Genomic DNA, 16237 nt, shown 5'->3' with positions numbered 1-16237 from the left:
GTACTCTTAAAAAAATTGTTTCATGATGTTTTATATATTGAAGAACATAACTTTTTTCTTGTCAAGAAGTACAAAATTGTGCATTCTAATCACATTATTTTTAATTTTTTTGTGCTTGCTTCTTTATACATATATTTATATACATAAAATTATTTTCACAAACTTACGGAACAAGAGTAAACTATGTTTGCAATTTTCCTTACAAATAGTTGTGAAATGTTCTCTATTAATTATATGATTAGCATTCAATTTATGTCGCAAACGAGTGAGTGCCGACAATTTGCTATAGCGATAGTAGTATTACACAAGCCTTCGTACCACTAGTAAAACGAAAGTGTGATTGTGGCAGCGCTAGGTCAAGAACATGTAAAGCTGTTGACAAGCGAATGTGTTTCTTACTTTTTTTTAATGTACAAACTAGTAGTCAGAAGTAGTTGCGCATATTTCTTCTTGAAGAATTCTGCATAAAATCTTGACATGAAAATTATTTTTAGTATTTTTTTCTTAAAGTGATCAATTAATTAAGTAACAATAGATTTTTTAATTTAAATGTCTGCAATTTTATTATCAAGACGATCACAGATTGAGTACAGAATTTGTTATTTCCAAATTAATGGAATTGTTAACAGAAAACCACAGAAAATCAATTCTTAAGAGTTAAGTGACACATTAGCAGTATCTAGCAGATCTGTTTATAAACCATGTCTGCTTGTTTATAGATGACTCCGGTTTTATTGCGGTATTCTGTCCGAATTTATAGCCAATCTATTTACAATTTGTTAGCAGTTTGCTAATAGAAGAACTTATTTTAATATCTTTAAAGATTTGTTTGATCTTGAAAGCTCAAATCCAACGATTAATACCATTTGTTCAAACATATTAGTATCTCATTGTATGTCACATGATTACTACGCTGTTATGAAATGTACTTTCATCGATGTGTAATATTAAAAGCTATCTTCTATATATATTGTATCAGAAGACTATAGTGTGGTGGTGTGTGTGTGTTTTCATATATTTCTTATATTTATATGATAAATGCACGTTATATGATAGATTGCATACAGCAAGATAGATTAAATTTAGTCAGAGCTACGTAATAAAGGTTAGATAAATACACAGGCAGTTTAGTTGTGTTGTAATTTGCATAATGGATTCTAGAATTTGCATGAGTAAATATTGTGAAGAAACTTGAAAAGTATGACAACCTTGACGCAATATGAAATTAGTACTTTCTGGAAATACAAAGCTTAAGAAAAGCTCTCACGCTCTTTTCTATCGGTTGTAAAAGACAGTACGTTGACTAAAGAATTGTAATATATATTTATTGAAATATATAAGGTTCTAAGAGCAAATCGCAGACTGTTTGTGCGGAAATATGCATGTATATATATACATATGAATTTATATACGTGTTCACAAGTAAATTTTTACAAGTGAGTTCTTTGAATTAAGTTTTCAATTCTTCAAATCATATGGGATGCTAGATTTACATCACGTATATGAAGGACCCGAATACCCTCCCCTCTCAAACTAATTTAATTTGATATATATTTATATCAAGAGACGCGGTAGCGTCTCGACGCCAAGTACACAAAAGTATCCGCCGAATGAGTTTCACTGTCAAGACGCTACCGTGTACTTTATCCCGAGTTTTTTCTCAATGAATTTTTGATACAAAATATTTCGTAAATTATAACACTAATGAAAAATTTAATCTTACTTGCCTTAATAAATGTCATTACGAGCTTTCAATTGCGAGAAGTGCAAATTAAATTGATTCAGTCAATCCAGAGATCTAAGATATTACACCTCAAAATGCAAGAATCTGTCACGAAGATTCTTAAGATTCAGTATCACGTACACAGAACCGCACACACATAAAACATAAAAGTGCGTAGACTGACAGGTGAGAAATATTTTCAAACTATTCAACAAGATGCTAGGGAATTTCTTATATGGCTTAGTGATAACATACAAAGTGTAAAAAATATTATGAATATCAATTAACTACAACTTTGCGATGTAAAATATGCAGTTATACTACTATGGAAACATAGTAATTCTGTTCTTTTACTGCAAATTTCCGAAACTATAAAAAACTCTTCAAGAATTCATACAATTAAATTTTTCATGTTGAAATAATGTCGAAAAAGTATGTAATACTGTATCAATAGTTGAAAAAAATAATGTAACAGTAACAAGTCATAATAATTTTACAATTATTAATATTTACAACTATTAATAAAACTACAAAAATCAATTGCAATATTAAAGGTGTATCTACTACAAAGATACATCTTGGTGGCAATACATGTAAAGTTACTGGTGCAATTTTTCATTATAGGGAAAATTTGAATATTGGATGTTATACAAATATAGTGCGTACTAAAAACATAGACTGGATGACAATACATGATACAAAGATATAAAAAGTGCAATTGGCCTAGAAATGCTAAAAATGTATATATATTTTTTGCTGAAAGAATAAAATAATATATACATATACTTTTACTATTGCATTTAAAAAAAGTAGTGAAATCACTCTAAAAAAAAGTCTTTACAAAAGAAAAAACATACGCCAAGTACATAAAAACTATCTCAATATACAGATTATCTATTACATAAATCTTTTTTCTGTATAAGTAAAAAACACAGACAATACGCAATTAGCCCAAGTACTGGACCCAAGACTGTAGACCCCATAAAACGAGCTTAAAACCAAAGTAAAGTAAAAACTTGGCGTGCTCGGATCGTATATATGTATATATACATATATGTATATACAAGTCATAATAACACAAAAAAGGATTTCGACGATAAATACGTATAAGTGAATGAATTAATAAGTTAATACTAACATATTGGCATTTATGATATTTTAGAATTTAAAAAGTAATATTATATCACATTAAAGATAATTGTTGTTATATTGTTTTAACTACAAAAAAATATAAATATATTGTTCTAACTACAAAACAATATAAATATAAAGGAAGAAAATATAATAACATATGGTAAGATGTATGTATACTTAATTATAATTATATAAGATATATGTAATATATTAAAACATATTAGAGTAATTAGATATATCTAAGAATTATGCGTCTTAAGTTCATATGCAATATATAGCTTGAATCAGTACTACTTACGACCCGGGCGACTTTAAGCCCGTTTTATGGGATTTACAGTCTTGAGTCCAGTACTTGGCTAATTGCGTTGATTGTCTGTGTTTTTTACTTTTACAATTATATAAATATTGTGTATATATATACATGTATATACACATACACACAAGAGACGATCGATAAATCCGAAACAATGCACAGTTAATTGAGAGAATTCTTGTTGTATAACAGTTTAAAATACATTTATCAATAACAAGATCATGTGTAAAAAGGTTTTCAGAAAGAAAGTAAGTAAACGTAACAAGTCAAATGCAAAATTTAAAGCACGAATATAGGTCAAACTGTCACGGACTTTTGTGCTCTGACCAGCACCTGGTTGTGGTTTACATATGAAAGAGTATTCACACGCAGCTGTTGTCACTTAGATCGCTGAAGGTCATGTTTTCAGTTTTCTTCATTTTTGTTTCGTTTAACTGTCCAGCAAGTGTGTTATACAAACATGCAACGGCGTCGTGTGAAATATATGTATAACTAATGATAATTTTGTTTCTCCGGTGTAACATTAACTTTTAGACCAGCATGATGCCGTACGGCATTGCTATTAGTACGCTAATATTATACCGTATTTTACAAAAGAATTCTCTTTCATTTGACTTAATTTGTGAGAAAAAATATTTAGAAAATCTGAATATGTTGTTGGATGGTGTAGTTTAGCTTTCGAATTCGCTGTCATTTAAGATGCAAAATTTATTTATACATTGATTATATTGATTAGCTTGATAATAATGCTACTGTATTGAAAGACTTTTGCAATTCGACTTCAAAAACGTAACTAGCGATATGAAAAATCTCTAGAAACATCATTTTTCAAAATTTGAAAATTTGATACTTTTCACTTCCGTTTCCCGCTGGTTTGGCGCCAATCGGAGCCAGATGAAACTTAGGACACTTTAATATAATAAACAAAATAATAAATGCAATATAATAAACTAAATTTATATACAAATATAGCGGAAAAAATACCATGTTTTTAATGAAAAAATACCGGCGGTCTAAAGGTTAAGCGAGATGAATTAATGTTTCTTTCTCAGATAAATCACCGCTTTCTGCACATTAATGTTTAACAAAACTTGATATGCTTTTTTTCTTGCACAATTGCAAGAAAGTATTGCTGAAGCGCATGTTTTTTTTTTAAGAGAAACTTTAACAGGTGTTCCTTTCGGAGACTAAGGTGCGTGAAAATAAGGCGACGCATTGGTAATGCCGGATGTGAAACTCGAAATTACGAGCTGTTTGTTACTTCTGCTATTGTCATACGAAACGATGTCTCATCAATTAGCTTTACCCAATCAAAACGTTGTCTAAGATGACAGTCTAAAAGTTTCATCCTGTATTTCTTTCTACAAAATTTAATTCTACAATTATTGTATAATATTATATTTTACTGTTTCATTTAATAAACACCGCAGATTACAGTATTCGTAGGTTTTATATTTTTCGAGTAATTAACATGATCGCATATTCAGTCATTAATTTTATGAAACAAATATATATGTATATATTTGTCAAGTTTCATACTTAATGACTCAATATATATATATACATATATATATTTAATATGTATGTAATGTGTGTATGTGTGTACACACTGTAAAAAGTATTAAATAGAATATAGTACAAGAATTAAGGAAATCTGTGTGAGTTAAATTATAAAAGGAATAGAAAGCGGAACAACATATCTTAATTCTAGAATTTAATATATGAAAAAATATATGTAGAAATCAGCATATAACATAATAAATCGTAATCATTAAGAATTGACAAAGGTTTTGCAGTTTCAACTCGTCAAAAAACGCTCTGCGTTATAAAACAATTTATCAACAATTTTTGTTGTCTACTGATCGTAGACGCACCGATGCACTAAAATCGAATATGTGATACGCTTGAATGAAACTTATATGAGTCATTGTATTTCTGTTCTATTATGACATTAAATTTTTACATTATGTACGTTTGCATTTTTGAACATTTTCTATTGGCATTACGTATACAAATATTTTTTTAGCCACATACTTTTTATTCAATAAATAACTAGCAAAAACTAAGTTTAAAATATGCAAATAAAGTAAGTTTAATGTACTAAATATGTACTAAATATGTACATCATATGATACAAAATAAGCTTTAAAAAACAAATTTGAAAATAAAAGAACCAAAGTGATAAATAAATAAGATTCCGAACATACCGTATTTTCTCGTATAATTTAATAACACCTTCGAAGTTGTTTGAAGGATTTTCAGTGAAAGGAAACACAAATTACATCTGTAGGATATTACATTGACTTTACCGAGTTTACTGTTATTAACCAGCGGTACAAGAAGAGGAGGGAATTTTCCTACTACGCGATAAAAAAATAAAGGCGATAATATTTTATAGACAGCGGCTCCTGCATAAGCGTTCTCTGCGTAGCACACTGAAAGTCGAGCTATTTGCACTAGAAACTAAACACGCAGAGTAGGGATAGAGTGTAGTGAGAAAACTTCCTCCGTTTTGCAACTGTTATTAACAGTAACGATAATGAATAATCACATGAATTCATTAACTCAATTTTGCATTATGTATTTATTTATAAATATTTGCATCTAAATATCTAAAAATGACTTTATTATTTTTATAAAATTGAAGAAATTATTACTATCTAATTATTACTTATTACATGTATAATAAATATCAAATACTGATATAAAAGTATAACAATTATACATAAATTTTATTTTTGTTTTAATATTACTTGTTTGTTGTAGGTAGTCATGGCAGGAGATTACATCTTAGCAATCGCCTGTACAATGCTCTCTAGAATTCAAAATAACGACGTGACTATTACTATCAGTCAGGTAAATTATTTGTTTAATCATTTGTACGTTTATCAGAGTTTGTTTTGAACAGTTTGTAAAATATATTTTATCTATAATTTATTTATAGATAATATTTTATCCATCTGTTTTGTCAAACAGCAATCAAAATATAACAGCATATTAACAAAAATATTAAGTTTTGCTATTTTGTAGATTATTTCTGATTTGGTACAAGGTGAATTTATGCAACTCGGCTCTAGAGAGACAGAAAATGAAAGGTTTGCACACTATCTCACAAAAACTTATCGAAAAACAGCAAGCTTAATCGCTAATTGTGTTAAAGCAGTAAGTATATATAGTTATTATTATTCGTTAAAAAAATCAATCTTTGCTACTCAAAATCTGTAAACAAATCATGATAGACATTATTATTTTTAAACGCAAAATATAATATATAATTAGTAATAAGAGCAGTATGTTGGATGTTATTGCGGAAATATACAGGGTGTCCGTAAAATTTTGATACAGCCGAAGTATGGAGATAAATTGAGTCAAACTGAATAGAAAAGTTATTTGCCAATTTGCAAACTTCGCAATAGTTAATAAGATAGTAAATACATATGTGCCAATGAGCGTGTGAGAAGCGATGGTCCTGACTGTAGGTGTGTGTGATTGTCAGCTGATCGCGGAGAGCAGTAGTTTCTTATGCCTCGAGAGCTGCTCGCTCCTTTGCATACAGCCGAATATCGGCTGATCGCGAAATCTGCCGAGTCACACGCCGCGCTCGTTTGTTCATTCCGCCTCTCGTTGTTCTGACAGTCACACACCTATGCCTACAAAGTCAGGACCATCGCTTCTCACGTGCTCATTGGCACACATTTATTACTTTGTATCTCATTAACTATTGCGAATTTTGCAAAATGGCAAATAACTTTTCTATTCAGTTTGACTCAATCTATCTCTATATTTCGGCTGTGTCAAAATTTTACGAACACCTTTTGTGCGTGCGTGCGTGCGTGCGTGCGTGCGTGCGTGCGTGCGTGCGTGTGTGTGTGTGTTTACACATACATATATATACATCCGCGCTATTGTTTCATTCTTCATGTTATTCTATTAGCTCTTCCCATTCCGTTGCTACGGCGCGTCCGCGCGAAAAAGTGGGCTGTCCTTACGCTGGATACACACTGATTATATATATATATATATATATATATATATATATATATATACACACATATACACAGGATGTTTGATAATTGCCGTCTCACCACTCGCAGGTAGGTAGAAGAAATTATTTTAAGACGAAAAGTTCTATACTACTTTGGAAGATTTGCAGTAATTAATGAGATAGTAATTAATAAAGATCCGCTAATCAGTGTGTATCCAGCGTAAGGACAGTCCACTTTTTCGCGCGGACGCGCCGTAGCGACGGAATGAGAAGAGCTAATAGAATAACATGAAGAATGAAACAATAGCGCGGATAGCGCGCTGCCCGAACGCAGCCTATATGCTGTTTATATATACACATGTTATTCTATTAGCTCCTAAATTTCTCCACTTTTCAATTGCATGAATTTCGCGTAGAGGCACAGTGTGCTGTTATGTGCCGGATAGCCACGTAATAAGATAAAAGAATATGCAGGATACTTTCTGTGAGGTGCTTTATTAATGTGAGAGGTAGTGTTGCTTGTCTGAGCTGCGAACGAGAACTGATCTTGTCTTAAACTAAAACGTGTGAGCTTCGTTCCTAGGGCGTAATATTTGTCTTTTAATGAGTCATAGATTCACGCAACGGGCAACGAAGGAATTTGGGGAGAGTGTTTGTAAGGAGAGGAAGTTTATCGGGTTGTACTTATTAGTTTATGATTTCGGCGGGTCGTATGTGTCAACGAAGGAAGTAGATAAAATCGTAAACTTGAGCGGCGACAGAGATCGCGTAACAGTGCTCGCGCAGTTCGTTTCGCGTGAATTTGGAGCAAGGTACTACCGTGTCTCTTGATACGTGATGCAAATATAGCATCCTATATGAATTTACGAATTGAAATTTCAATTTAAAAATTCACACGTAAATACGCGCGCGCGCGCGCGTGTGTGTGTGTGTGTGTGTGTACAGACGGCGTCATTAATTCGAAGAATAGGCGCGGGGATCGGAGGGCAAGCGGGGCGGTTGCTCGTAGCGCCAACGGGCGCCGTACTAACTAACTAGTAGCAATCGGGTGTCCACAACTGGACACTCGATTTTGGGACTAATGNATATTTGGATCAACTGGACTTTTTATGTGATCCCCGCGCCTATTCTTCGAATTAATGACGCCGTCTGTATGTATGTATGTATGTATGTATGTTACATTTTGCCATTTGAAATTGTGGTTCGTGTCAATTCTATGCTGTGGAACTACAGAAATATTTTCCACGCGACGATTAATGTGAAAGTGTACGCTATGAATAATAGTAATAATAATTGTAATAATAGTGATATAATGGTATAGCGGTAGTAGTGTTAGTAATAGTAGTAATAATAATAATAATAACTTGAATAAACATTAACAAAACGGTCATAAAAGTAATTATACGTCGGTGACCACGTACTGATTCAGCGTATAGTATTCGATGTAGCTGGTAGCGTCAAGTTAAGTAAGAAATTCACAAGCCATAGCCATAGTCATGTCCTATTTGAATGAAGAAGCATATGATGTTGCTAATTTTAGGTGAGTGTCGAAATGCATTCGCTGCAGTTGAAAGATTGTGGCCAGAGCGTTTTCCTGATCGGACTCCTCACTCGCGTAACGTTTTTTCACGTTTGGCTAAGCGAATCAGAAGTGAAGGTGTCGTTCAGCCTCAACATAACAAAAGTCGACAGATCCGCCATCTAATTAGGGGTGAAAGAGCAGCAGAAATTCTTGCATGGCAGAATTGAACCCTCATGTTTCTTTGAGTCGCCGAGAAATAGATTCTGGAGTTAGTCATGTCAGTATCTGGCGCATTTTGAGTCAAAACACCTTTCACTCTTATCGAATGTCTCTTCACCAAACTGTGAATGATGATTGTCAAAGTAGACTTGCATTTTGCAACTGGATAAAACAATAACCACCTACTTTTCATCACAAAATTTTATTTTCTGACGAATTTACATTCAAAAGTCATGGATGTGTCAATACGTGGAACTGTCGTTTATTGGTCGCAAGTTAATCCTTACTGGTTGAGAGAAATGGATTGTCAACATATTTGGAAGGTAAATGTTTGATGCAGCATTATTGGTAGTCAAATTGTAAGTCTTACTTTCTTTGAAGAAAATTTAAACGCTAATAAGTATTCAGTCTCGATAGAGACAGATCTTCCTGTCTTATTAGAAAATCTATCTGCAATTGCGCCTGGATATATGGTTCCAACAAAATGGATGCCCGTCGCATACATCAAGAGTTGCCCGTGTAGCTCTAAACACTTATGTTTCCCAATAAGTGGATAGGCAAATACGATCCGATCAATTTATCCACTTCGATTACCGTCTTACTATCTTAGATTATTATTTGTGAGGAAGGGTAAAAGACGTGGTCTACCGTGAACGTCCAACTACAAGGGATGATATGATTCGTAGAATAAGAGAAGCAATTCGATCTTGAAATAATGATGAAATTCTTCGAGCAACCAATTTCCTCCAAACCAGAGTAGATGCTTGCATCGCAGAGAATGGTGCTCAGTTTGAACACCTCAATTGAACAAACACACACACACACACACGTGAGAGGAAAGAGGACTCACTTTAATCAAGCACCTCGAAGAGGTGTAAATCCGACCGCGCGACCTCCACGCGGTACATCTTGGGTAATGCTAACGCCGGTGGTACTTAAATTTTAAAGTCTCATAACTCAAGATCTCAACTAAAAAGTGTTTGTAATCAGTGTTTCGAAAACGTCTTGACGTCAGCTACAAGAATATGAAATAAAAAGTAAGGGTTTCCATCTAAGAATTTCAAGTCGACCTTGACATGACCTTCACGACGCCATTCAAGGTCAATCGTACATGTCCAGTAATGCATTACTTGATCACCAACAACTTTTGTCTGAAACATTTTTTAAAATAATCACTTTCCTCGTTTTTAAATGGGGTAGATGGGTGATTTGAAACAGCCTGTATATACAAGGTGACGAAAAAGTACCGGAACACCTGAATAACTCGGAAAATGAAAGTTTTAGAAAAAAAATGTTTTAGACAAAAGTTATAGAGCTTAAAAGGCTCTATTTACTGAGATCTTATCAGTTTGATCTTGGGTGGCATTGAAAAGGTCAGATCAAGGTTACATCAATGTTTTTAGCGGAACATTCTATTTTTTATTTCAGAATCTAGTAGTTAGTGTCAAGTGGTTTCCAAAACACTATAATGAAGTTATTTTTTATTAAGTACTTTTTAAATTATGAGGATTGGATATTATAGTATTGCCGCTATTAGCGTTATCTATTGACGTTATCATTTATTTTGAACGTTGCTTTATCAAAACAAAACTATGTTGAATAGGAAGTTAGGTTTTGCGTCAATTCTCTGCATCATAAACTCACAAACTTCGTTTTGATCAAAATTATCTTCGTAGAAAAAGTACCGGCGGTACTCTAATATTTATCCTTTATAACTCAAAAGGTATTTAATAAAAATAAATTTTATTATAGTGGTTCGAAAAGCTCTTGAATTAAGCTATAAGAATTTGTAATACAAAATAGGGAATTCCATTTAAAAAAATTGATGTACCTTGACCTCACCTTGGCAGCGCCATCCAAGGTCACAGTGATACAATCTCAATAAATAGATTCTTTTAAACCGTACAACTTTTGTCTGAAACAGTTTTTTTAGTAAACCTTATTTTCTAAGATATTCAGGTGTTCCGTTTCTTTTTGTCACTTTGTATATATTTTTGCAACAACATTCAGCGTACGGCTCTTATTACCGTTTATATATTTCGCGTTTTGAAACTTCAGAGCCTAAGATTCTTTATTAATTATTATTTTACTTTTTAGGTTGCTATACTTTCTGAAGTTGATGATCACATGATAGAAATGGCCTTTCAATACGGTAGAAATGTCGGCTTAGCTTTTCAGTTGGTGGATGATCTTTTGGATTTTGTAGCTTCTTCAGAAGCAATAGGAAAACCCACAGCCGCCGATCTTAAACTCGGACTAGCCACTGCCCCAGTACTTTTTGCTTGCGAACGGGTTAGTATGCAAACTGTACACTAATCTCTCATGCAATTTTTTATTAGAAATTATTGATTTTTAAACATTTTATATATCATATACATGATATGATTTTTTTTAATGTTACAGTACCCGGAATTAAACGCTATGATCATGCGTCGCTTTCAGGAACCTGGAGACGTAGAAAAGGCTTTTGATTTGGTACACAAATCAAATGGTCTCGAACAGACAAGATTTTTGGCAAAAAAACACTGCGCAGAAGCAAGCAAGATCGCACAATCTTTTATCAAAAGTCCTTATCAAAAAGCTTTGATTATTATGGCTGATTTGGTTATCAATCGCATGAAATAGCATTACGATAAATGCACACTTGAAGAGACGATTAATTTTATAAATATTTATCATAGTTACACACGTACACATACACACACTTATATCGGATGATAAAATGACCGTATCTAATGGTTACGTTCAGAAAACTCAATGGTTGAGAGATTATTATTTATGATAGGACTATTCTTTAAAACCTGCTACGGTTCCAAAAGTATGATCCAATCATAAGTGATTATCTCTGAATCATTGTGCAACTGTTGAGTTGTCTGAACGCACCCATTGCCTGATGGCGTCCGGGTTTATTCAGACACAAGATGCGTTCCGTTTCATGTATATGCGCACATGTATCTATTAGGGCTGCGGCTTAAATTCGAATAACAGTGTGATTCGGATATCCGGATATTCGAATATAATATATATGTACGAATAAACTTCGATCAACGGATAGTATTCGAATATCCGGATACTTCGTGCAGCGAATAGTACGAATAGTACTATTCGAGTTATTCGAATATCCGTATTATCCGGATATTTCGATATACTCAGTAGCGTATAAACTAGCTTGGGACCTTTCAGTACTCGGAGGCAGAAATGTGATCACAAAATTTAAAAAGTCTATTACAAATACAAAAATAATGATATTTATTGTTCAAGAATTTATACTTGTCATCTACGAGTAAATTTACTCTAATTCTGATATTATATTATAAAAGATAAATAAACAACTCTACTTTTTCTTCGTAAATATTAACTTATAAATCTAAATNCATAAATATTTAAAAGTTTCATAAAATCGTACATAGAATTGTGCACATCTATACACATAACTATGTATGAATATGAAATTGTATGTAGGTACATATGTGAGTAAATATAAAATCGTGTGTATATTTATTAATTACTCTCAGTTTAAAACAACTTGATCAATAATAGTTTGATTATAGCTGAGAGATGTGCGATTGTCGTTCTTTATTTTGTGCGTACTATTTTTTATTATTTTACGGTTTTGCTTTCTCATTGTACAAAACTTCCACATTTACAAATTGTTAGTAAATACAGGAAAAAGAAGCCGATACGATCAAAAAACTAGATGTTTGTGTTTGAAAAAGTTTATTTAAATATTTACGTCAAATTTTTTATTCAATTTTCAGATCTTTTTCAGTGACAATTTAAATGTATAATTATAAATAAATATACAAAATTTAACTGACCTTACGCAAAGTTAACATAACTTAGACAATTTATTAAATGCTTTCAATAATTATAATAATAGATTAAAATATTCACTATTGAGACACATAATAACTCTGTGAACTTTTTAGATGAAAAACTGATTATTAACACCAATAAAGAAATTATATGTATTATATGAGATCTGTCTCTGAATTGAGTCATATAAAATTATAAAATAATTCAATCATTATCATATCGAACACGAATAAGTTAAAACCGTATTTTTAGCAAAAATACGGTAAATATTAATACATATACACACAATTATAGTGTAAGTTTTATAAATCTCAAACTAGTGAGAGAGAAATGTCGCAAGTTACATGTTTGACTGCACAATGCGACCTTCATTATTCGAATTGTTCTATTTGTTTTATTCGGAGTGTACAAATATCCGAATATTCGTTCCTCAGCTATTCGAAATCCGGATACTTCGAAGTATCCAGATTACGAATAGTCGATGACGTCACTATCCGAATATCCGGATTATTATTTATTCGAATAACCGCAGCCCTAGTATCTATAGTATATATTACGTATACTATGTATATACTACAAGTCATGCACACATATGAAACAGAACGTATTCATAAACATATAAGACTGGCAGAACAGTTAGAAATAATGAAACAGTTTTACTCCCCCTTCTATTCTTAACTTTGTGATTTCATCACACAAAAGATTCTTAATCTAAAAAGTATAAATTAATATAGTTGTCCACTTCTCAAGGGTTGTCGAAAATTATTAATTCTGACTTTTCAAGTTTCTCTTTTACCTCTCTATTCTGCGACAAGAGTTACGTTTGTGCAAATAGGTGCTCAATGGAATGCTCATGCAATTTCAGAACAGTGACGTTATATTATTTTACTCTACTTGACGTGTGTATGTATAGTTTATTTTTGTTTCGCGCATATGTTGCGTTCGAACTGTGTTCCGATATTCACTGTCAATATTGAAAATCTATAGTACATGTGACGTAAATAAACAGTAAAATATAGATTTTTGGTTCTGGATATCGAAATACAGCCGTGATCATCTAGCGAGTGTGCGGTAGTAAGGTGACATATAAAAGAACTTGAAAAATAAAAATCAATAACTTTGAGAAGTGAAAAACTACTGTAAAAATCATACTAATCTGAATGAGCTCAGGTGTTATTATTTGTGAGATACATATTAATAAAGTCATTTCTGTTAAATTTTAAGGAAATGATTAAAAACGCTATAAACGCTTTATACACACACATACATACATGTATATATGTATATATATATATATAGGGTGTTCTGAAATTTGAGATTAAAAATATTACAAGAAAGTTATCAAAAAATTGAAAAATTGTGAGTGTATATTTTAAAAATAGTTTTTGAAATATAAAGAGTTAAAAGCTATTCCTAGAAAAAATCCTAAAATATTACGTAGATTTGAACTCAGGTTCTTAAAGTATTAAGTAGATTCTCAAAACCTTCAGGTCGCGAGACTGTTAGATCGATCGAAGTACGTATATACATATGTAATGATCAATGGTGTTATATTGGCATATTGGGCATTTAAAAAATGTCAGTTTGAGGAATAGCTTCTTGTAAATTGATTGAAGAGTAATATGAAGAGTATATATGTAAGTGTTCAAACCATACTTTCTATATAGTACTACAATTGCTGTAGATTGGTAAGAACTATTGGACACAAAATGCATATGTACAACATACCCAGATAGCACATGGACGTCCTCTGGAAATCCAAAGGACATCTTATATAGATGAAACAGATATCCTGTGAATATCCTTAATCCCAGAATCTCTTCTGGATATCCTGAGGAAAAGCAAATGAGCGCTCTTTTTAGTCCCTGAATTATCCTTAGGCTATTATGTGAGTCCAAGGACTCTTACAAGATATGTGTAGGACATCTCAAGAACTTTTACAGAATGTAAAATCCATATTTTTTATATTAATATTTTTTGAAACAAAGTTTGGTAATTGTTTAGAACTCTTACAAAAAAATAATAATACAATTTTATTATTAAAATACTGATATGTTGTCAATAGTAATATCACTTGGCAGTTATGTAAAAAATATTTTTCACTCTTATTTTTTCTTGGAGGCCCGATACTATTCGCCATTCAGCTTATATACTTGATTAGAAGGGATCGATCCGGAAAAAATCCTAAGGTGTTGGATGGATTCGAACTCGTGATTTCTTTGTTCGTAGCCTCTGCACTCAGACCGCAAGGCTATTAGATTAGATAGCCTAATTACCGAAGTATCCTCTATTTTAGAAACATAAGTAAACTCTACCTCTAAATTCAAAATTTCAACGATATTTAAAGGGGTAAATGGAAAAATACAATACTCTCTCTGGAATGTGAATCGACGTCCCTTACAGAAAAATATTATTGGCTATTCTCGGCACAAATATCATCAGTACTTTTGTTCCAGTAATGTACCAGTATGGTAAAATTCTTATATAGAGAAGCACTAAAAATATTTTAAAAGGATATAAAATCTGTCAAATAAATATAATAAAGTTTAACAGATCTCGATTGTTCATGTTCAAAAAAATATGTTCAAAAAACATCCAGAGAACGATGGAATGTTCTCTGGATATCTTTTAGATGTATTTTGAATGTACGTGAGAAAGGTTTGTTATAAAAAAGATAATATATATAATATACATATATTATATTTTTATTATATTTGTATAGTATATTTTTTAACTGTTACCAATTCCCAGAGAACATACGTAGATGTCTTTTGAAAACAACATCTAATATAGATAATAGACAAAGTAGATATCCTCTAGACATTCAGTGGCTATCTAGTGGACATTTATATTTTTTTATGCTACATAAAAATTCTGAATTACATTAAATATCTTATATAATTACAAATAATCATTACAAATAATCATTACAAATAATTCGAATTGAAATAACAATTCTAAAATTCATATTGGATGCTATACTTGCATCTCGTATATGAGAAATCCCAAATACCCCCCTAATTGAAATTAAATTTATATTGCGAAAAAAAACTCCTCGGCCAGGAGTCGAACCTGGAATCTCCGGCTTTCCGTGCCGTTATTTCAATTCGAATTTCACGTGTAAAAATTTACATGTGAACACGTATATATATGGATATATATACACATATAATTTCCGCACAACACCTAGCAAACGGCTCTTATGACCGAATATATATATTTATTAGTTATAAACTAATTCTACTAAGAAACATTTAGAATGAGCATCTATTCTTTTCAATGAGAGAAAGGTCCGCGCGTAGGAGTGGAATAGTGGGCAGAGTGGGGAGAGCGTTGCGCACTAACGACCTGCAGTCATAGGGTGTGTTTAGACGAAGCTAGCGCTACGTAGCGCTACGTAGCGGCTTCATGTAGCAGTTGCAATTGCTGCGTTACTTCTGCTGGACAGTATGGCTACGCGTAGCATGTTCTAAGTAGTGGCCGCCATTTACAATAATACCGTCTCAATTATAATACTTTGACACT

At 32.1% G+C, this 16237-nt stretch overlaps 1 protein-coding gene across 4 annotated transcripts in view; it reads left to right on the top strand.

The window, feature by feature from the left end:
* The window catches only part of LOC109861782 (decaprenyl-diphosphate synthase subunit 1), a 28733-nt gene extending 17022 nt beyond the window's left edge, over positions 1-11711 (top strand). For 3 of the 4 annotated variants that reach the window (XM_020441587.1, XM_020441588.1, XM_020441586.1), the window contains exons 5-8: positions 5937-6026; positions 6201-6332; positions 10994-11188; positions 11300-11711. In XM_020441587.1, coding sequence (XP_020297176.1) covers positions 5937-6026; positions 6201-6332; positions 10994-11188; positions 11300-11521 — 639 coding nt within the window. In that variant the 3' untranslated portion in view covers positions 11522-11711. The remainder of the gene's footprint in view (positions 1-5936; positions 6027-6200; positions 6333-10993; positions 11189-11299) is intronic. The other variant, XM_020441589.1, reaches the window with a different exon arrangement.
* Positions 11712-16237: the final 4526 nt, after the last annotated feature.

Source organism: Pseudomyrmex gracilis, unplaced genomic scaffold (genome assembly GCF_002006095.1).
Source record: "Pseudomyrmex gracilis isolate BER0280 unplaced genomic scaffold, ASM200609v1 scaffold_1030, whole genome shotgun sequence".
Classification (NCBI taxonomy): domain Eukaryota; kingdom Metazoa; phylum Arthropoda; class Insecta; order Hymenoptera; family Formicidae; genus Pseudomyrmex; species Pseudomyrmex gracilis.
This window is presented reverse-complemented; position numbering and strand designations above follow the sequence as displayed.